The sequence below is a fragment of the Apis mellifera genome, linkage group LG12 (genome assembly GCF_003254395.2).
Source record: "Apis mellifera strain DH4 linkage group LG12, Amel_HAv3.1, whole genome shotgun sequence".
Classification (NCBI taxonomy): Eukaryota; Metazoa; Arthropoda; class Insecta; order Hymenoptera; family Apidae; genus Apis; species Apis mellifera.
This window is the reverse complement of record NC_037649.1, coordinates 8,779,226-8,802,520: the sequence shown is the minus strand read 5'-3', so window position 1 is coordinate 8,802,520 and position 23,295 is coordinate 8,779,226. Positions and strand designations below refer to the sequence as shown.

The following is a 23,295-nucleotide window of genomic DNA, read 5'->3' as shown; positions in this document are numbered from 1 at the left end:
GTAAAACACGTGATGAATTCCACGAGACGAAGAATCACGTTTGTATTTTGTCCACGTGTGAATGGAACTTTAAGGTAAGAATATCTCATAAATCATAATTTTTCTTTTTTGGGAAAATTATTCTTGCATGGAACGATATACCCGGAAAGCTTCGAAGCTTGGCAAATATTCTTCTTAATCTATTTGCGAATTTCTAAAATGTAAAGGATGAAGTAACTAATCGAATTAAATTTTTTCTTCGATTTATTAAATTAATCGAAATACTTCTCCCCTTATACTTCTTAATATTGTACTCCTCGGAGCATTTTCATTTGCCTCGGATCGAAATTTAATTTTTCTCGAACGTATAAATTGCGCTTCTTGTCTCGTCTCGGCCGCGCGAGAGCTTTTATTGGAATATTTATGACGCGCGCCATCTTGCGCGTCGATCTTATCAGAGCGGTGTGAACCGAGTTTAAAAGGAGAGAAGGGACGGGGAAAAGGGCTCGGGGAGTTTAATGCAACCAGGGTCACGAGTGACCCTCTCCTCCTCCTCCTCTCCTTGACCGGGGATCACAAGTTCGTCGCCATCGTCCCGCTCTTCGTGCTTGCATTAACATCCCTGCCACCATCCATGGCTCACCGTGAAGGCATTATCGACCCGCATTAACTCTCCCTCTATTTTATTCCCGCATTGTTCGCGCACTTAAATTTAATTTATTTATTGTTTTCGATAAAATATTTGTTTTGCAATCGATTTGCAACCAAACGAGTTTAGTTTCCTCCGAATTTTTAACTTAAATTTCTCCCCCTTTTTCTTTGCGGATATCAAGTCACCAAAAAGAAAAGAAAATTTTCGTAAAACACGAATCACGATCGAAACGAAATTTCACGCCGCGAGATGATTTTCGTGAATTTGAAAGGGGTGGACGATTCCAGGCCGGCGATCGCCGATTCTAATCTCGAGCGCCAAGCAGTCGCCAATTACCCCGTTATCAGACCGAGTGTCAGCCGCGTAATACGAATAATAGTAGGAGCATCGGTCGAGATAAATCTGTATCAGTTTACCGCGGCAATGGCGCATTGGAACGGATGCTGGTGGAACTGGTTTTCTCTACCCGGTGATAAAAGTTATCCCTCTGCCGAGGGATCTCCTCTTCGAGAGGAGGAAAAGGAGGAGGAGGAGGAAGGGATCGTTGTTTTGGTCGAGGTGCAACCGCTATGAAAGCCCTTCTTCTCTTCCCTCGCATTTTTATGCGAGTACACGAGAGGGGTCTAAATACCTTCGTGGCCGGACCAAAGTATTGAAGCTCGAATCGTGACGAAGCTGCCTCGTCCAGAGACCTCGAGCACGATTCACGCTCGATCATTTCCATTTATCCCGCGATGTCGATAGATTGAAGGGTGCTAAGAGGGGCGGTAATGCGAGTCCATCTTCCTTTGTGTATTTTGTTTCGCATGGAAATATGTTTGAATTGATTTTTTTTTGAACAGGTGGCACGATCGTTTCAGAATGAATACTTTTGTGAAATAATTTTTTAAAGCTCGATGAATGTGCGTGTACCGTTTTTAAGAACAATTCTATTGATTTCATCGGAGACTGTTTTTTAAAATCGCAATGATAATTGATAATTTTAATTAAATCCCCATATATGATGTAAAGTAGCTCTCGATATTCTTTTATAAGAATTGTTCAAGCATTGTTCACTCGATACTTGAAGCATATAAAACTTGTCCATTCTTTTTCCACTCGTCATCGAAAAGTGAGCTCGAAAAATCGGACGTGTTTACCATTAACGTGTCGACACGTTTTCTCTTAGTTTCCTCCCCCCCCTTATCAATGTAGGTTAATCGTGATAAGGGAATCGAGCGAGACACCTGGCTCGAAGCGGCACGAGCAGATCGAGTTGGCCGATAACCAGGCCAATTGACAATTGTCCCAGCGTACAGCGTCGATTTATCACGTTGATAACGGAATAATTGACAAGCGGCGAGTCCCACTGGCAGATTTACGGTAGCTGCGTAGTTACGAACGCATAATGCGACGAACCCCTTTCGCCACTCTGCAAAGATCATTCTCAACGCATCTGAATGCAGGGATTAAGGGAGGGGAGGAACCGCGGTGGTATACACGAAACGTTCCGTGTGAGGTCGAAACCAGTTCCAGACGCCGCCAGTATCCGTTTAGACGGATCTAGCCAACGCCATAATGCAGATTCATCTCCAGGAGGATGTTCAAAGTATCGTCCCTTCCTCTCTCTCTCTCTCTCTCTCTTTGATAATTGACAACGAGACGGTTAATATCGCGCAATTACGTTCCATCCAATCCAGTTACGAGCTCCATTTCTATGTGAAGAGTGAAAGATGGAAAGAATTTTCGAAAATATATTTCGAGATATCTTTTGAGATCTTGAATATTTTTGTGTATTTTTATACATGAGGAGAGATGCTTTGGAAAAGAAAGAACTTCGAAACTTTTGTTATTTATTCTTCGATTCTATGTAAAAGATAGATATGTAAAAGAAATCTTAGACGGAAGTCGAATTTGTGAAAGGGAAAAAAATAACGATGGATTCTTAGGAGAATACTTTTGAGATCTTGAATATTTTTATGTATTTCTATACGCGAGGAGGGATATGCTTTGGAAAAGAAAGATCTTCGAAACTTTTGTTATTTGTTCTTCGATTCTACGTGAAAGAAATCTTAGACGGAAGTCGAATTTGTGAAAGGGGGAAAAAAATAACGATGGATTCTTAGGAGAATACTTTTGAGATTTTTAATATTTTTGTGTATTTCTATACGCGAGGGGAGATGCTTTGGAAAAGAAAGATCTTCGAATTTTGAAACTTTTGTTATTTGTTCTTCGATTCTACGTGAAAGAAATTTTGGGAGGAAGTCGAATTTGCAAAGAGGGAGAAAAAATAATGACGGATTTTTGGAAAAGAATACTTTTGAGATCTTGAATATTTTTGTATATTTCTATACGCGAGGAGAGATACTTTAGAAAAAAAAGATCTTCGAAACTTTTGTTATTTGTTCTTCGATTCTACGTGAAAGAAATTTTAGAAGGAAGTCGAATTTGCAAAGGAGAGAAAAAAATAACGACGGATTCTTTTGAGAGGATTCTTATGAGGAGGATACTTTTGAGATCTTGAATATTTTTGTGTATTTCTATACGTGAGGGAAGATATACTTTGGAAAGATCTTCGAAATTTTTGTTATTTGTTCTTCGATTCTACGTGAAAGAAATCTTGGACGGAAGTCGAAAGGAGGAAAAAAATAACGACGGATTCTTAGGAGGATACTTAGAATTCGTAAAAATAGAGAATTGATGGAAATTTTTAAAATTTTCGAGATAATTTTCTCTTCGTTCGAGGATTCATCCAGCGTGATGCCGTATCGGCGATTTCAGTTTCGTGTCATTGAGGCATTTCGAACGGAACGTACGCTGTACACGAACGCTGTAGCGCGAGCATTTATCCAAGATTCCACGACGTTAGCCCTGATTCACGCGTAAAGTAATTTATCGCGGCTTCTAAGAGGCCGCCGATTTACGGCCAAAAAGAGAATCAACGTCAGAAAGTTGCCAGCAGCTCCGCCATTATCTCACGTATACGCCGTAAGATGGCCACGCTCACCCCGCGGGATTTCAAGCCTGATAAGTGGTTATCGCGTTTGAAAATGATCCTACTTTGAATATATGCATATGTACATACGTATCTTCCGTAATATAGAATATCGCCGATATACATTATATTTTACAGAGTACTGAATAAACGTTCTGGTTTAAGGAACGACGAACAGTGAGAGGAGGCGATGGTGTTAGGTTAGGTTAGGTTACGTTCCACCGTGTGCCAAGATATTATTCGTTTCGCGTTTACATTTTTTTACTCTCTTCTTTTTAGAAAGAAAAGATTTACGTTTATTTATTATATTATTAATTCGATACGACGAGAAGAATTTTCCTCAAGAAGTTAAAAATTCATCATTCTTTTCATGTTTAATTTCGTATATATATATATATATATATTTCGATCATAAGTTAAAAATTTACTTTACATTTCTCGCCCATTTTATTATTCACCTCTTCCTCAAACAAAACCGTACGATCGGTAAATAATCGTTATAAAAAGTTCGAAGCGGTAAAAGGCGATAAATTGACACGCGAGGATTACACAACACCCAAGATACTGAACATACAAATTTAAATTACTCACGCGAGCCTTCCCACTCGCAATTTAATTTCTTAAAAAACGAAAAAGACAGTTCCCCTCGACGCCAATTCTTAGCCATATTCCCTTATTCAATTTTTCCAGCCCGATCGCGGGAGAATACACGTTTCTCCAAGGAAGGCGAAGCTTTATTAGTTTCTCGTTTATTTCCAATAAAATAAACACGGTTCCCTATAGATGGATTGCACGCGTGTATTGCGATATTAAAAGAGAAGGGCGTACGTGAAAGGAGGAAGAAGAGGAGGAGGAGAAGGAGGAGGAGGAGGAGGAGCAGGAGAAGAGGAAAGTAGCGAGAGTTTGTTCACCTCCATCGCGAGCAAGTAGCCGGGACGGCTAACATCTTTGCATACGTTGTTGCGTCTAGTCGAGGAGATTCTGCAGATTCGCTCGTCCGTTTGATCGCGAATCAAATCACCCGAGATCTCTCGGCATTCCACCTTGGTCACGCTGTATTTTTTCTTCCCCCTTTTTTCTTTTCTCTTTCCTTTTCCCGTGTAAATATTCGTGCAAAATCTTTGCGCGCTTTCGCAAAAAAGTCGAAACTGGAGAACAGGATACGCGGTATAAAGTAATCGAGTTGAACGTTTCGATGGAAATCCGATCTTCCTCTACTCATTCCACGTATTATTTCTTATTTTCGTTTTTTATAAATGGACTTTAAATATTAGATGTGCTCGTTCGCGTTATTTCCTAACGTAAATTTAACACGTGTACGGATCGAGGGATTGAGATATTTTGCGCTCGATGTAAAATTCTTAAAGAAATTGTTCGATAAGAAAAATATAGTGATAGGCTGGATCCCTCTACCGTAATTACCTTGTCTTTCACTCCTTCTTTATCTCGTTACGTTAGAATAATCACTCTTTTAAACTCCCTCCCCGTCTATTACCTAACACCCTGTAGCTACAACTCGCGTTAATCATACGCTAACCATAATCCACCAGTAATATCAAGTATTTCTCAAGTATCATTAACTTTCGAATATAACTCGCCCGTTAAAAACACCTCCTCCTCCTCCTCCTCCAACAAACGAATAAATTTCAAAATTAACAACAAAGCGAGATTGAATAATTTAAACGGTTATTTCTGAGATACGATTTTCCCTTATTAAGACACGGACAAAAAGCGGCCAACCGGTGTAAAATAACAGACTCTGGTGGAGCACACGTCAAGCTTAATTGGATAAAAGTGCGGGCACGGGTTTACAGGTATCGAGTATCGGTTAGAAGGAAAAGTTTTTCCACTTTGGACGATTTCTCTCGATCGATCGCAAAGATTGATAACGCGATCGCGCGAACAAATAACGAACAGGAAAAATCCACACCGATTGGTCTTCCACTTTTTTTCTTTTTTTTCTTTTCGAGTATAATCGGTGAGCAAGGTTTATAAGGTTATATATCGAGAACACTTTTTATCGAGAACACTTTCACGGCTAATTATTACGTTTACGATTCTTTCTCCCTCTCCCTTCGATCGTCGCACTTTCACTTCTCGCGAATCGTCACCTGGTTAAAACTTGTCGACTAATGGAATAGAATCGATCGTTTCGCGAAACCAGTCTTTTGTTAATGCGAGTAACGAAAAATAAACGGGTGAATTAATTCTTGGCATTTGTACTCGTAACTCGTTCTCGATTCCGTAAAGTACGTTACAACTTTCATTTTAGATTAGAAGCGACAAATGTTACAGTGTCTTCGACTCGATCCAATTCGATTCGATATTCAAATCGAATTATCTTTTCCTTCTTTTTCTAAATCGATAGGGAAAAGTATTTTCAATGAGTTTCCATGTCATATTTACTTTAATATAAATTGAATCACGAAAGTTTAATTTTATATATTAGGCAATTACACAGGTACAGAATGAGAAACTTACACACCGCGTCGCTCTTCGAACAATAATATAATTTCTGTTTCTCAAAGCAATGAAAACTTTGGCCACGGTCGATTGTAAATTCTAAATTTTCAACACGGAGAAAAGCATCACTCGGAGGAAGTATATTATCTCAGCTTAAGCCCGACTTGTATTTTCGCAACTTGTATCCATGTACAATAGCAATAGGTGTATCCGATTCGCGCCAACGAGAACTCCGTTCAATCATCCCTCGAGATTTACGAGCCCCCTTCGCACGATCATAAGACGTTGAGTAATACGACGGGATGCCGGCCAAACTTATTCCAGACGGCGACGATTCGCGTCCCATAAAATAGTTTCTCCATTCGAGAAACTCCTCCTCTCCCTCCACACTCGTAATGACACGCCTGTCTGCGACGATTATTCTAAAGGTCGATGGATACACACATTGTCGAGCCTACTCCTCAAGAGGGATAATTTCTTGTTTCGATATTAATAGGTTTGGGAATAAAATTTGAGAGTTTTTCTATTTTCAAATTTATTCCTCTCGTCCCTGTTTTCCTTTTAGATTAGAGTGGCGGTGTAGCCAAATATCGAAATATATTATACGTATAAAAATTAAAAATTTTTATTCCAAGATACGTTCACACTTATTGTTGAACAGTTAATTCTGTGAATCTTTAGATTACTTATCTAAAAATTGATTCGTTCAATTCATCTCGCTACCGATAGTTATGAAATTGTATACATATGTATGCGCGTGGTTTAGATGGATCTATTCGTGTAATAAACTCGGGATACACGACGGCTACCGACACCTCTTCTGCTCCCACGCCATTGTCGGACTTGTGGGTGGCTCGACTGCGAAAGATCGAGAGAAACGATGAGTCGTAAACCTTCTCCCTTCCTATTTCGTTTCCTCGTCCCAATTTTTCTTTTTTAAGGCGGAGAAGGGACTAGGAGTTTGGGTCTTTGGTTCGCAGATAAGAATGAATTGGAAGGTAGCGGTAGCGATGGGTTAGAACCGAAGGTTCTAGGAAGGAAGAGTTTGAAATTTTTTTAATATCGTTGTTCTGATTCTCGGACAATGGTTTGAATTACGTCGGATTTTAGAACATCGTATTTCGATATTTCCGGTGTTTTATCGTTTAGAATATTCGTGATATCACAAAAGAATGTGATGATTTGTTCTAGACCGACGATGAGTCGATCCCATCGCTGTCCCATCGTTCGCTCGATATGGTATTGGAGTTCCGTGAAATCGGGTTCCGTGAAACAATCAACACCGCTGATTAATTTGCTTTATAAATGAAAAGATTGATCTAGGGAACACACGACACGAATACATTTCATTCTGATCGCGTAATCGTTTGAACGTTATGACGTTGAATCAATTTCTACGATTAGATCGTTTGCATAATATTCTATGCTTCGAAAGAAGAAATATAAAATCGAGCATGATAAATTAATTTTAATTAAATAAAATTGTTTATTAACTTTTTTTTAATTTGTAATAAATTAATATGCACGTAGGATATTAAATTTTTTTTAGGTAGACATAAATAAATTTAAATAACGATGGATTTATTTAATAATTTCTTCGTAATTTCTGATCAATTAATGTCAACACCGTGCGTGAAAAAAAGTGAATAAAAATAAGTATTTACGCGATTATATTATACGACGATATAATATTATAGGACGTTATAATCGGTAAAGTGAACGTATGCTACCACATGTCAGGATGGCCGAGCGGTCTAAGGCGCCAGACTCAAGGTTCTTAACCTTCTCAGTTCGAAAACTGAGTTCTGAGCGTTCTGGTCCTCTCTGAGGGCGTGGGTTCGAATCCCACTTCTGACAAATTCTTTTGCAATTTTAGACGATACAATGACAAACATTGAAATATAATTGCGTTTCGATAATTATTAATTTTTTTCGAGCGAACTATTCTAAACGCAGCGATGGACGCGCTTCGAACATGGTCGCGAGTTCGAATCTTACTGGCAGTAAATTTTTTTTCTTTCTTTCGTACAATATATTTTTCCATTTTTTTATTATCTTTATAGTTAATCGGTATTTAACAATTTTTATTAATAAAAATTTATTAAAACAATTAATAAAATATACCTTCTATAGATATTTTAAATTTATTTTTCTAGGTTATAAATAGAATTTGGAAAATTTATATAAATCTATATTTAAAAAAAAATAATATTGCTCGGATTAAATTATTTTCAAAATTGAAATTAGATCCGAAATTAATATTTATTATATTCATATTATTTCATGCCATTATTACATATAGGTATATTGGTGAAAAAATAAAAAAATTCACGAGTATTGAATTAAAATGTGCTACAAATCAAAAATAAATCGTTATTTTAACTTTAACTACCGTGTTGCGTAAAACGATTCACAATCGTTCTTACGAAATCTCTTCCATTTCCGAGATAATAAGCGGATTATAACGTCACGAGCATAGTTCTGTATCGTTTTACCGTTTGGTCTATTTTAGGCGTGCCTATTTTTTTCGCTCTTTCCCACACGATTTCTCACATATTTACGAGCATCGTGACACAATAAGCGTTCGCCTCGATTCAAGCACACGAGAGCACACATCGCTCTCTCGTAATAATGCCCTTAACCGGCAACAGATGGCATTTCGAATGCTCGAAACCGTGCATCCATTATCCCAAACTCTAAACAAATTAAAAATCTACGTTTCCCGATCTACGAATCGTTAATCTTCCATCCTCGAAATCATCTCGGACAGACGTCATCCGACTAACCCGTCATTAATTCAGAAAACCCATCCTTCGTTTATTAACGACAACAGCTCGAAAAACAACCGAAACCGTATCAAGCGTGCATCGAACGAACGGCTCTACTCCCACATTCAGAATCGAGACGCGGTCGTTCATCATTCTATCGAGGCAAAAAGAGGAGACAGTTCTCTAATCGATACATCTCGGTACGGAACGGTAAAGAGAGAAATGGATTTTATATGGCCGCGTTATCGACCTAGATTAAAAGCGAAACGTCACTCGGCCCTATAGTGACTTATGACTCGACTTTTCTGGACTTTGTTCGTTCGCGACTAACGAGCACCACGCTGCCTCCTGATTGATGCCGGATCGACGTTTCTCAAAAGAGCAGAACGGGCATAAGAGCAGGTCGGAGGCGTATCGAAAGCTGGATCGCCCGGTGCCATTTTATCTTCTCTCTCTTCTAATTTCTCGTCCACGGGTAATTAGACGGACAACGTGTGTCATTAAGGGTATTGGAAGAGTTATGAGAGTCGTGCACCGGAGGTGATTTTTGCTTCTCAACACCGACACCTCCTCGTTGTTGAGGCCAGTTTCTCCGGATTGATACCGGTGGCGTCGTTGTTGCAGGTCGGATGGCGCAACGGATAATGGCGACGCTCGAGTTAAATTGAAGACTCTTGGTTTAATTGGGGGCTGGTGAACGAGGGAAGGAATAGCGAAGGTTTCGTTTAATCGTTAGATGCGACCTGTCTGAAAATTAAAGGATTCGAAGGGTTTTTCTTTTTTTGAAAATAAATCGAGAACATATCGATTTGTAACAAATTGTTGATAGCGTCTTAAATATTTTTGTATACAATTTTAGAAACATGTTCGAGGCAAGGAATAGCGAAGGTTTCGTTTAATCGTTAGATGCGACCTGTCTGAAAATTAAAGGATTCGAAGGGTTTTTCTTTTTTTGAAAATAAATCGAGAACATATCGATTTGTAACAAATTGTTGATAGCGTCTTAAATATTTTTGTATACAATTTTAGAAACATGTTCGAGGCAAGGAATAGCGAAGGTTTCGTTTAATCGTTAGATGCGACCTGTCTGAAAATTAAAGGATTCGAAGGGTTTTTCTTTTTTTGAAAATAAATCGAGAACATATCGATTTGTAACAACGTTGATAGCGTCTTAAATATTTTTGTATACAATTTTGGAAGCGTGTTCGAGGGAAGGAATAGCGGAGGTTTCGTTTAATTGTTAGATGCGACCTGTTTGAAAATTAAAGGATTCGAAGGGTTTCTTTTTTTTTTATTTTTGAAAATAAATCGAGAACATATCGATCGATTTGTAAACGTTGATAGCGTCTTAAATATTTTTGTATACAATTTTGGAAGCGTGTTCGACGAATCTTCGATCCTCGAAATTTATTTTAATAAAACAATTTTGGGTATTATTTTTTTATTTCTTCTCGTACCTTGTTTGCTGAATCATAAATGAAAGCAATTCCTCTGAAACCGCAATTGGAACCATCACGCTGTAGAAGGAAGATTGAAGTAAATCGGGCAAACGAAATTACACGGAACTCTTTCGCCTCAAACAAAGCGTTAAAACGTTAATAAGAGTAAAAAACATTTCTTTTTCAACGATACATCAAAATTTGTAGTGTAAAAAAAAAAAAACAGCATTTCTATAATTACAAACACGGATATATTCAATACTTTATCTTTACCCCATCTTCGATATTTCAAATTCCTCTTGCGAACAACTTGGAACGCAACTCTATGGAACGAGTTAAATTTTATTCCTTCGTTTTCACGTCAGAGATCGTTTAATGCATTCCGGAGGGGGAGGGGGGAAATGTTCATCGTCCAACTTTGTGATATCGAATCAAAATATTTTACACGGAGGAACGCGTCTTCTTCCTTCCTCTCTTTATTTAAAGCATACCACGCGGAATGGTATTTTAATTACACGTTACGTTTCAAACCGTGTAGGCGAGAATGTTCCATCGTGTTTCGCGATGATCGTGGGCCAGCTTTCACAAATGAATAGAGAATAATTAATTAAACCCCATTATAGAGAAACGAAATAATCCGCGTAATAGGTGCAGCCGCTTTTTCATTGCGTTAATTAGAATCCTCCATTTTCGCGCCTTATTCGACCCATTATCGATAATTAAGTTATGAAACGTTTACACGAAAAAGTGATATAACTTAATACGATTCAATATTGCGGAATTAAAATTACACGTTGAACGATATTTATAAGTGAAATTATATTATAACAAAATTGGAACAGTTGTCCACAAATTCGCACGAAATTCGTTCGAAACTTTGAAAAAACCGGGGGGAGAGATCGTACGTGAATACAATTAAAACTTAATTCGACCTCTGCGTTGGATTGCTCGCGTAACGAGAGAGCGGGATAAAAAGCGCAATAAGAAGGAGCGTATAACAGCAGCGTTCCAGCCGGGTGGAGGAGCAGCACGAAACCGTGGAACGATAAGAAACACGATCTAAACGATGTGTAATCGTTAACTAATGCGAAACGAAACGACGCCGATACCTTATAAATCGCTCGGCCGAATACGCGAACACGCGACTCCGGCTCCTCCGATCGTGAATTCTTTATTGATCGCGGCCCCTACCCCCATAAATCGCCTCTGTAAATAGGGGTTCGGAGAAATTGTTGTATCTAGCGTGCGCTCGATCGTTTTTCGCGTAGCGAAAGTGCAAGTCTAAGTGGCACGATCCGCTCGACCTGCCCGTTTCGTTGCCATAATCGGCGTCCATCGTGCCCTCGCGTGTATGAAACCCAAGAAAGAAAGAGAGAGAGAGAGAGAAGTTGCTATTCCAACTTTCTATATCCGTTTCGAAATTTTCTTCTAAATAATCTATTTTTGTTTCAGATTAAAAATCTGTATCGATCGAATGGAAAAATTATAACGGTCGAGTTCCATTCCCGATATATTATATTTTGGTTTAAATTTTCAAGAAGCAAGAACCGAGTGAGAGATAACGTGATATCTTATCACGAGTCGAATATACACACCGTATCGTTTACTTAACAACAAGCCGAGTATACACACGCTCGATGTTTAAATACAATTATTGAACGATTTGCACAGTGAACCTCTCGTAACCTTTGAATTCAGACCGATTTCTTACCGCCGCGAAAGCGTAACTTTTACGATCCAGTAATTTTCCCGGTCGAGCACGGATCGAGCAATTTCCCCGGTTACCGTGCTACGTGTCGTGAGGAACGATCGCGTGCTTCCTCTCCCTTCTTCTCTCTTTCTCTCTGTGTGTTTACACGCGTGTGCTCACGTGTCGCGAGGCGTGTCCGCTTGCGAGCACGAGATACACATTCGATCCAAAGGGAACGGGTTTAAGGTGAATACGCGCAAGAAGAAGACGTTGTCGAAGAGGTTTTTGCGTACGATGGATCCTTACGAGGATCCCAATTGCTGTTCAGAATTAGTGACTCGTTCGAATTTTCGAAATTAATCAACAATCATAGAATGGAATAGGAAAATACGAGATGGTGAAATCGAGGGATTACAAAAATATTCTTCGAAAGAAAAATTCGAGATCGATCTTCATATACACATTCGATTCAAAGGGAATGGATTTAAGGTGAATACGCGCAAGAAGAAGACGTTGTCGAAGCCCTCCTCGTCGCGGAGGAGGTTTTTGCGTACGAGGATCCCAATTGCTGTTCAGAATTGGTGACTCGTTCGAATTTTCGAAATTAATCAACAATCATAGAATGGGAAAATACGAGATGGTGAAATCGAGGGATTACAAAAATATTCTTCGAAAGAAAAATTCGAGATCGATCTTCATATACACATTCGATCAAAGAGAACGGGTTTAAGGTGAATACGCGCAAGAAGAAGACGTTGTCGAAGCCCTCCTCGTCGCGGAGGAGGTTTTTGCGTACGATCTTTACGAGGATCCCAATTGCTGATCAGAATTGGTGACTCGTTCGAATTTTCGAAATTAATCAACAATCATAGAATGGAATAGGAAAATACGAGATGGTGAAATCGAGGGATTACAAAAATATTCTTCGAAAGAAAAATTCGAGATCGATCTTCATATACACATTCGATTCAAAGGGAATGGATTTAAGGTGAATACGCGCAAGAAGAAGACGTTGTCGAAGCCCTCCTCGTCGCGGAGGAGGTTTTTGCGTACGAGGATCCCAATTGCTGTTCAGAATTGGTGACTCGTTCGAATTTTCGAAATTAATCAACAATCACAGAATGGGAAAATACGAGATGATGAAATCGAGGGATTACAAAAATATTCTTCGAAAGAAAAATTCGAGATCGATCTTCATATACACATTCGATCAAAGAGAACGGGTTTAAGGTGAATACGCGCAAGAAGAAGACGTTGTCGAAGCCCTCCTCGTCGCGGAGGAGGTTTTTGCGTACGATCTTTACGAGGATCCCAATTGCTGATCAGAATTGGTGACTCGTTCGAATTTTCGAAATTAATCAACAATCATAGAATGGAATAGGAAAATACGAGATGGTGAAATCGAGGGATTACAAAAATATTCTTCGAAAGGAAAATTTCGAGATTCGTATACACGTTCGAAATTTGATTATTCTCATCTATAAAAATGTCTTTATCCGAGTCTTCAATTTTAATTAGCTGCGCAAAAAACTCGAGAAATCTCAAGTATCCACTCAGGAATGTCCCTCGAGTCGTCAAGAGATACATTTATTCCTGTCTTCTCCGACTATTTTTACCACCTCCCGATAGCCTAGCTCCAAGTTATATTTCGCGGAAGAATGCGAACGATTCGCCTCGGGGGGGAAAAAAAGCGTCGACGTACCCCTCCTCTCCCCCCCTTCTTTTTTTCGTCCCACGTTTCCACCGCGTGGATCGGAAAAACGGCGACAGAGACGATTCTTTTAATTAGAGATCGCCGCGCGAATCCTGCGAACCGGTGTCGTTATAACGTCGGGGACGAGGAGGGAGGGACGAGGGGAGAAGGTGGAGACGGGGAGAATGGAAGAGTAGGGGGAGTGGCAAAAAGCAAAGTGGATCAACGCGGCGTGTCCTGCGCAAAGAAAATCGCTGCCTCGAACATGGAAACCCGGCATCGACGTGGTCCGCGACGATCGGCTTTCGCGGTCAAGTGCTCACGGCCATAAAGGGTTGTAAATGTGACAAATGAGGCGAGCATAACCTCTAAACGTTTCATACCATCGAGAAATCGTGGCTCGCATAAGCGTTAATCAACCGTTCAGACCGACCATTTTTGGATCGCGATCAACCACTTGTAACGGTCGAGCAACGATTTAAGGTAAAGGTAAATAAGTGAAGAAAAGGGAAAGAAAATTATATACGGTTTGATTGATCGGGACGATCGTTTCTTATCGAATTACGAATTTCTCAAATTTTCTTTTTATTTTATTCGTTACAGATCGTATCGAGTGTATTGATTATTCTCTTCTTTTTCCTCTTCCCCCTCTCGATATCATAAATGCTTCGCGCATTAAATGTATATATACATATATTTATATATCGTGTTTCCAACGATAAATCGCGTTCCAGGCTACAAGAGAAAGTACTCGCACTAATCGTTGTATCGCGCTCGTTAGAGCAACGCTAATTTCCCTTTAATGCGGCCTCCTGGTAAGATTCGGTAATTTGCTACTAAAACGGGATAACGATAATTCTCTTTTGATCTCGAGCAAGAGAATTTACGGATATACCCGGCCACTTTGACAACGGCCTTTTGTCACGTTCCCCCATGAGTATCGCGCATCGAGGATAGAATTCTACTTCTTGATATTTTATTTGCCCCGGCAACCGCATTCCACCGGCCGAGACGTGTGGGAGATGCTTCTCCTCGAGTGTACGTACGTACGTACGGGCAAACGCGGAGGAAAATATGAGAATAACTTTGGATTTTCACGTGAATACTCGAATACGAGATATTTTCCAAAAATATCCATCCTCCATCATCGTTTAAATTAATTTAAACTCTCTGATACTCCTCCATCGATAAAATAGCGTTCTTCCAAAAATAAATACGCTGTCGCTTAACTTAGCTCGAAACTCGACTAAGTCGACATTAAAATTGGAAAAACTTTGAACCGCTATAACTCCGAAGATAATAACTTCCGGTCAACGAACGAAGGATCGTTAGAGGCGCGGAATCTTCCCCCTTAAAACATTTTTTGATCCATCTCGATACGAGTTCCGGTTGCCGAGATATCGTCGTGTAAAGAGAAAGGTAATTTTTAATCGTTTACTCTCTCCGTCCTCGTCGCTTACTCGGATCTCTCGCTCGCCTCGACCGACCTATCCCAAACTCCAGACACATCGCAGACGCGATTCCTGGAAAAGCGCTTAGTACGCGATTCTAGAAAGAACGTAATAAAAAGAAAGTAATTCGCCATTCGTGATACTCTATGGAAGTACGTTTTGAATTCTTATATCTTCACAATGGATCTGGACGATATTTGGACGAATAAAAAATTGGTTTCAATGGCATCGTTTCTCTATATCTTGGATAAATTTTAACGAAGCGCTTTTCGAATACTTTTAACATACGTTTCACACGAAAGAATATAACTTCTTTGCATCGATCGAACGTTTACGAACTATTTACGTAAATTCCAATAGAAAAATTGGAAAAATATACGTATATATTTATTTATTCGAAAAACGAAGGACGAAGATTATTCGAATGAAACCATCGACCATCATACTCTCTCTCTCTCTCGAAAACCGGTGTCGTTCGTAGGCGCATTACCAACGCGATTCTTTCTTCTTCCCTATCGCGGATCGGCTCACGAGCGTCGATAGGGCCTTCGGGGCTCGTTCGTCGCGTTCCTTTTCGATGCTCGCGACTCTTTTGACATTTGCATTCCGTTTGCCGCGGATATCGGCGAGACGTCACTCGGAGCATGGATAACATCGGGAATCGCGACTCGCGCCGATGGAAAAAGGAGGGTATGGGGTATTTCGAGGGACTCCCCGTCGAGAGAAATTCCACCATGGATCTTGTTAAAACCCTGCGGCGTGTATTGTGGGTTGGAAGGATTCTTGGAAAGATTATATTCGTTCCCGTCGAGTCTTTCGACTTAAAAAAAACTTGGAAAGAATATCCAAATGAATATCGAATTTATTAATTCGATTGAATTATCCATTATCCAATCTCGTGTAAAAATTTAAAATTAAATTACTAAAAAGTTACCATCTTCTTTCCTTTCAGAGAGAGAGAGAAAGAGAAATAATGTTTCCACACGAAATATAGGAAAAAGATACGCTCGTCGATAATCGTGGCCAGCAGCGCGAATTTACAATTTCCTGATACATAAATTTCCATAATTCCATCCCGCAACAAGATCGGTGTCCCATAGAAATAATATATTCGCGTCTTTTCTTTGAGAATCTTGAGGGAGGGGAAGGAGGGGCGTCCACAATTCCGCGAAACTGCTCGAACGGGACAGATGATAAATATTTTCTGCGTGCCTTGATACCATGCATTATCCATCAGCCCGCTATCCATCCGGAGCGAGTAAATACCCCTCCTCCTCCCCCCCATTAAACCGTATGAAACCACGATTATTATCTCCGAGATAATAATCAATCGGAGATGATTTCGCCGCGGAGGGATGGGAAAGTCAACGAATTGAAAGTTTTTCTTCAAGTTTTGAATATGATTTCTAATCTTTCCTCGAATGAAATTATCTGGAGAGTACGTTTTATCCCAGAAAATTTAACGAAGAACTTCGTAAAGGAATAAGAAACTCAACAAGTCTAAAGTTTTTGAAGTTTTTTTCTTCTCCAGCGAAGAAACCAGCGAAGAGGAAAGGGAAGAAGCGAAAAGTTTGAGTACAACTTGCAATTTCTAATCTTTCCTCGAATGGAATCACCTAAATAAGAAGAGAGAGAGTTTTACGTTTTATTCTTCGGGATATTCTCTTCCAAACTCATCGATATTCGATATTTTACTTAAGTAAATTCGCGTACAATTTTATAAAACTGAAAAAAAAAAGAAAAAAAATTAAACGTCATTCCAGCAACTACTTACGACTAATTACACTTTTTAAAATCGCGTCATTCCGCGTGTTCCTTGTTGACGTTAAAATAACGGATAAATCATTGGAGGAGACGCGTCGCGGAGGGATCTTGAAAATTCTTAGCGGCGGTCATTAAGACGTAAAGTATACACGCCTACCTACGCTCCCCTCGCCGTTTATTACGCGGATCGTCCGCGAAATTGCAGCCCTGTTGAATCGGTGTCCCCGATCGAGGCTCGAACGCGATACAATATCGGTAATGACGGCCATTAAACGGTTTACGACTTAATGACACGTGTGGACGATATATCCATGTATCGACCGTCCAACCATGACCCCAGAGATCCTCGTATCGTACGTATAAATACCTTGAGCTTGATGAAAGTTGGGCGCAAATTCTTTTTTTTTTTTCTTTTTTTTTCTTTACACCTGTCCGCGCGTAAGGCAGGAAAGTGGAAATCTGCATTCGATTTGCATACGATATTAACGAGATCTCGAGAGCGTTGGACACGAGTATATTTGTCTCCCTTTCGTCGATCACGATAATTATACGTATCATGCGCGTCGCGTTTCAACTACCTCGAATACTTTGATCAATGAAAATCGAAAACGGAAGAAAGTGGAAAATTTTCACAGAAATTCACGTATTTTCTGTTTATAATTATCGATAATTGCGTATTTCGAGCTTCATCGATCAAATTATCAATCACAATCGGATAACGATTGTCGATTACGCGATATTCCATCTCCGTTTCGCCTGTTTTTTGCCCAATTTCAACAACCGATTATAATAACAAGCCTGGAGTCTCGTTTCCTTTAAAAAAGAAGGGAGAAAAATCTCGAGATTTCCCAATATCGCGTGCACGCACGATTTACACACGAAAGCTTCTGTCACCGAATTACCGTGTTCTCCTTGCTGGAGACTCGCAAGCCAACAGACTCGTGTGTCGCGTTCACTTCGTTAACCGAGGCCGAGGGGACGACGAGAGGGGACGAGGAGTTACGAAAGAACGATGAAAATTCGCTCGGCTCGGATCCCCCGAGGGGATCGAGATCGAGAAAGTGATAAAACACCGCTGCCAATCCCGCAAAAATCCTGGTAAATTGTTTCTTCTCTAAAAGAAGAAAAGAAAAAAAAAACAGGCGAAATTATTTCTCCTCTCTTCTCTTCCGGCTACCGATTTTTCCTTCTCCCCCCTTTTTTCCCCTCCTCGAGGGTTTTTTCCTGTCCTGAGGACTCGTATCATAAGAGATTGGTAAACGAAGAAGAAAAATGAATATTCGAATATTTCTTCAATCTTCATTTCTGCTTCGTTTCCTTTCTCAACGGTGTTATTTCTTACAATTAATCGAGAAAATTTATTTTCACGCGATCGAGTGTAAAAGTTAGGAGAGGAACTTGAAGTCAATTGGAAAGATAACGTTTAAACGGAGGAGCTAATGGCGGATAAGATAAATATTTTCGCTTACCACGGTGTCTTGGCGAGCGACATCAGCGCCGTGTTTCAACAATAATTCCACCGTTTCCAAATGGCCCTCCGAAGCAGCTCTCTGCAATGGCGTCACCCCGGTCTAAAAGAGGAAAATTAAGAGGAAGAGATTTATACGCGTGTGTATTTAATATTCGATCTCTCGTGTTACAAGATATCCCAAGGGATATTCCAAAAGGACGTTGCACGAAAGATTTATCGATACAATATTTATTACAATATTCTTGCCAACAATTAATATATCATATTTGTCGTTGGAATTCTCTCGAAGAGAGAACTCGTTTCAAACTCGGGATCCGTTCTATTCCAGTTTTCACCAAGAACGAGCTCCGCCGTTGATATACTTTTAATACTTGGAATTATGATGGATGGGATATTCGATGTGTTTCTTGCCAATTTAGAAAGTGCGTTAAAAATTCCAAATCAGCGGAACATTCTTAACATTCTAAGATCTATAATCGTTAAATGCGAAGCTGAGAATCGACTACGATCTTTCTTTCTTTTTTTCTTCTTCTTCGTCTCCATTATGAAATAAAAGCGTCGAATTATGTTTCAACGGAGTCGAAAAAACGGATTTTATCCGTTCGTGATTGATACATTACCGAATAGAGTTGCGTGAGGAGAGATCGTAAAAAGGAGGAGAAGCGATAAAATTGACGTTTCAATCTCATTAAAAGCTAATAGAGACGCGGAATCGAACTTTTCGTTTCGAATGAAAAAAAAAAAGAAGAAATTCCAGAGACGATCGCTTTATCTCTCTTCTCCCGTGGAGAGAGAGATCTACGCGTGTCGTGGAAAAAGGTCTCTCCATCGAAGATAGAGAAATCCTCGTCGAGGTCCGAGAAACTGTCACGCATAAATTCTCACGACTCTTGTCTCTCGTATACGCGAGCAGCGTATTTCACGTAACTTAAGTAGAAAATGGAGGTGGAAAAGGTTCTTCGACGTGGGCGTCGAAAACGATATCTAATCTAATGTGCACCGCGTTAGAAAGGTGTGAAACGTTAAACCGTTACGATTGTCGCCTCGACCGAACTCGAGAATATTTCCTTTCCAATTTTCTTAAATTAGATCCTTCTTTCCAGGATCGAAAGGAGACTGCAAGTTTCCGATATACTTTCATGGATCGAAAAATTTATCGAACGAAATAATTAAGAATAATACGAAGAGAATTATTGAAAAAAAAAGAAAGAGAGAATCGGTGATTTGGAAATGGAAGTATATAGTTGAAAAATTTCATGGAAATTAAATTAAGAGTCAGAAGGATTGTATAAAGAGATTAAGAAAATGCATTCCTTATCCGAAACACGTTAACTCTCTTATCAACTTATCGTGCACGCGATGCACGATCATTCGAGAACGCAATTAAACCTTAGAAAAATTCGTAATTGCGATAGAGTCTATTCCCTAGTCAATTAATCAACAGATGATATCCCGATTCGGAGTTATTATTGGCGTGATAACAAATAATCGATAATTTCAATCAAATTCCAAAATATTGCAAGATTGTTCGTAATTCGAAATTTTCAAATTTAAAATTGCAAAAAGAAAATTATTGGAAGCGACAAATCAGCGTATACTTTCCAAATCAGGATAATATCGTATCCAGTTTTAAAATTTCCATCGAGTGTCGCGAGAGACGACGAGATCGGAACTGGGACAAATGATTGGGTCTCGGCGATTTGACGTGGCAAGGTATTACCATGTTACAATCGGGAGGACAACTGGGACAACGGAGACGTATCAGAATCTCGCCAATAATTCCGACGCGGTAGGTACGAGTCTACGCATCTTCCATAAATCATGAAGAAGCCTGTCCCTCGGAGCGAAACTTCGTCCCTTTTATACCTCGGATCCTCGAACGAGGAGAGATGCTTAACCAGCATCATCGACAACTTGTCTGCATGAAAATCCTATCGCTGGGAAAAAGCGATTTCTTCCTCTTTTTTCTCTCCTCTTTCTCTCTTTCTCGTGTTGACGTGACGCGTGCACTCATGAATCATTCAAATTCTGTTCCCTCCGAGTGATGGAACACTCCCGCCACGGGAACACCCGTGCCTCCTTACCGACCGAGACCTATCTTTCCACGCGATAGAAATGCACGTAAATTTATCGAACGAGTTTAATCGATAATATCATTATCGCATCTTTTTCTTCTTTTCCTTTCGTTACAAAAAATTAATACGCTCCAAGATTCGCATCTGACCTAATAACTTAATAACAATAATAATAATTATTAACAATAATAATAAGATTCGAGAAATTTTCGAATCTAATCGGTCAAGATCTCGTCAAGATAGAGGGATTCCGGCGTGAATCTGAACGCGTAAAAGCATCATCACCGCCCATCGTTTCGAAATCGATAATAATCGATGAAATCGTTGATAATACCGCCGTTCCCCGCTATCTATTCCCAGCTATAGAATTAAGACACACTATCTCATTAGATTTATAATCTAACCGTGCGTAATTTAGAGACGGAACGAGCCAAGATGTGCGGAACAGTGTCGGGATTATATCATCGTTCGTGCCAATTTTCCGGGTGAAGGGGTTTACGCGTTTTTACGCGGTGTTCATCAACGAACGTTTAACCGTTGAACGTGAAACCAGTGAGCACGCGTGATCATTGTCCTTTCTGGGGAGGATAATAAAACGGTAAAACGGTTTTGGAGAAAGAATAGGCGCTTTCGTCCCTCGATGCGATTACGGAAATGAGCGGTTCCAAGTCGAATGAGTATTAATTAACCGGTGGTTAAGGTCTTGCGGTCTCCTCTGACCTTCCTCGGTGAGCTGAAAGGTTTTGGCTCGCTCCTGGCTTAAGGTGTTTAATTTCAAGTGTCCCGTCCAAGCTGAATTGTCATTTTCTTTTTTATCGTTAACAATTTTGGCTAAGAAGAAAGATCGAAGGAATTAAAAGTTATCGTTGCTTGAAGGTGCGGCTTAAGGTTTGATTAGCATCGAATATAAAATATTTGTTATCTCTTGGATTCGCAATTATCGGATTTTTTCAGAGTCTGAAGATTTTTCTCAATCGAGGACGAACCGATTTTCAGCGAAATATCATAATTTGTCGAAATTCGCTTGGAAGAATATGATAAAAAAAAAAAGAATTGTAGAAAGATGGAGAAAGAAAGGAAATTTTTAACCTCTCTTCCGATGCTTGGCAATTTTCTACACGGCGAGGGAGCCTGTAATCCTCTCGTTAACAACGGGGGAAAAAGTCAAAATTGTTTCACAAAGACGTCGATTTCACGCAACGTTAGAGCGAATAACGACTTAATAAGACGGGGGAGGGAGCGGGAGGGGAGCCATTGTCGGGGTGAAAACCGTGTTAACGCACCTGTTGAAACACTTGTAAAACGAACCTTCAACTTCCGCGAAACTTTCCGCTACGTATTCGAATTAATAACCCTATCTTAATTGCACGGCTACGTAATCTCGTAACGTAAAAATCGTTTCGCGTAAACGTAGTCGTTGAAACTCGTGCTTTCCCTGCTTGCCGAGAGAAGCTCGTTCTTTGGACCTATTAATGGACTCGCAAGTTGGAAACGCGTTTTAAACTCTAATTTCCTCTTTTCGAGAATTCGAAAAAAAAAAAACAGTGAAGAACTGAATATTTAAGAATTTGTCGCATTCATAGACCATTATTATTGTTAATTGAAGAAGAATTATTACGAATCTCAATTGTTATCTTCACGATGGGAACGGAAATTATTAGCGAGAAATCAATTCCATTATATTCCCACAAACGAGCGTTGTGCGAATAATTACTTTTTCTTTTTACGAAAAACGAGGAAGAATTATATTTATCGTTTCTGTTTTAGAAATTTTTATTCCTCTAAAATCGATAAAGAAAGATGAAGGAACTTATATATATTATTTTTTACTCGATCAGAAAAATAAAAAAAAGAAATTTATCGCTGTGCACATCGATTTCATCGTCCAGCTGGCCAGGAAGTCACGGTCAACCGAGGTACGACACCTTGTCCCCCCTCCTCTCACCGGAAGTAGCCACGTGTCAGCTGTACATCGTCCCTCGTATAATCCAGGGATTAGACCAACTCCGGTTGGGCGTCAAACGTCGTTGTTAATCGCCAAGTACCTAAGTGGCGAGGATCAACTACCACAACTATCGATCGAATAACACAAGCATGTACATGTAACAAGGTGGACAAGGTGTACATGTTTCGAGTTTGCGTCTTATACATCTACTTTGGGACGAGCGAAATGGGAGGAGGCATAATTAAGCGTATACGTTGTTTAATGTTCAACGAACTGAATTAATCAGTCGAAAGTTTTTCGAGAAGAATCGTTAAAAAATAAATCGAAGGATGAAATAAAAATATATTGTCGATAATTTTTTGCGAATCTAAAAGGAGAGATAATTTCATATCTGTTTCAACTTTCAAGGGGAAGTATTCAGGGTTGTTCGTTCGAAAAAAAAATTTCAAACCTTTTCTAGCCAATTGCATCCTTGGAAGCGCAACAGTAACAACGGGTAAGCAGCTCATAAAACAAAGTGCAACCTCAACGTCTATACGCAGGCTCCGTTTTGACATTGCACCACCGATCATTACCGGCGATCAACGAGCCGGTCCAAGACTCGTGAACGAAGTAATGATCTGTGACCTAACTGAGAACTAACGGGAAGATATTTTTTGAAAAAAAGGAAAAAAAAATTCAGCATTCCCTTGGAAATTCCTTTAAGAAAATATGGTGGAAACGGAAGAAATCGAGGCATTGTTGAATCGAATCGGCCAACTTTTCAATTTATTAAAAAGATATCGCGTACGTTGATCTCTTCATGAGATTTCTGTCGCGCCTATACAGAGAGGATTATAAAATTATTGAAATTTAACGTTCGCCACGGGATTTAAAGATACATTAAGAATTTGCGAAATAAGGAAAATTACAGGAGGCGGAGAGAGAAGAA

General features: G+C 39.7%; 1 protein-coding gene and 1 non-coding gene across 11 annotated transcripts in view; one reads left to right on the top strand and one right to left on the bottom strand.

Moving 5' to 3' along the window:
• LOC408390 (ankyrin repeat domain-containing protein 6) overlaps positions 1 to 23,295 on the bottom strand; it is a 121,853-nt gene that overhangs the window by 29,579 nt on the left and 68,979 nt on the right. For 8 of the 10 annotated variants that reach the window (XM_006566980.3, XM_006566981.3, XM_006566983.3 and 5 more), the window contains one exon: positions 18,343 to 18,444. The exons of the other annotated variants lie outside the window; for them this stretch is intronic. In XM_006566980.3, coding sequence (XP_006567043.1) covers positions 18,343 to 18,444 — 102 coding nt within the window. The remainder of the gene's footprint in view (positions 1 to 18,342; positions 18,445 to 23,295) is intronic. 10 annotated transcript variants of the gene reach the window in all.
• On the top strand, positions 7,804 to 7,925 carry TRNAL-CAA. Its single transcript has 2 exons — positions 7,804 to 7,841; positions 7,881 to 7,925. It is a non-coding gene; the product is annotated as a tRNA-Leu (tRNA).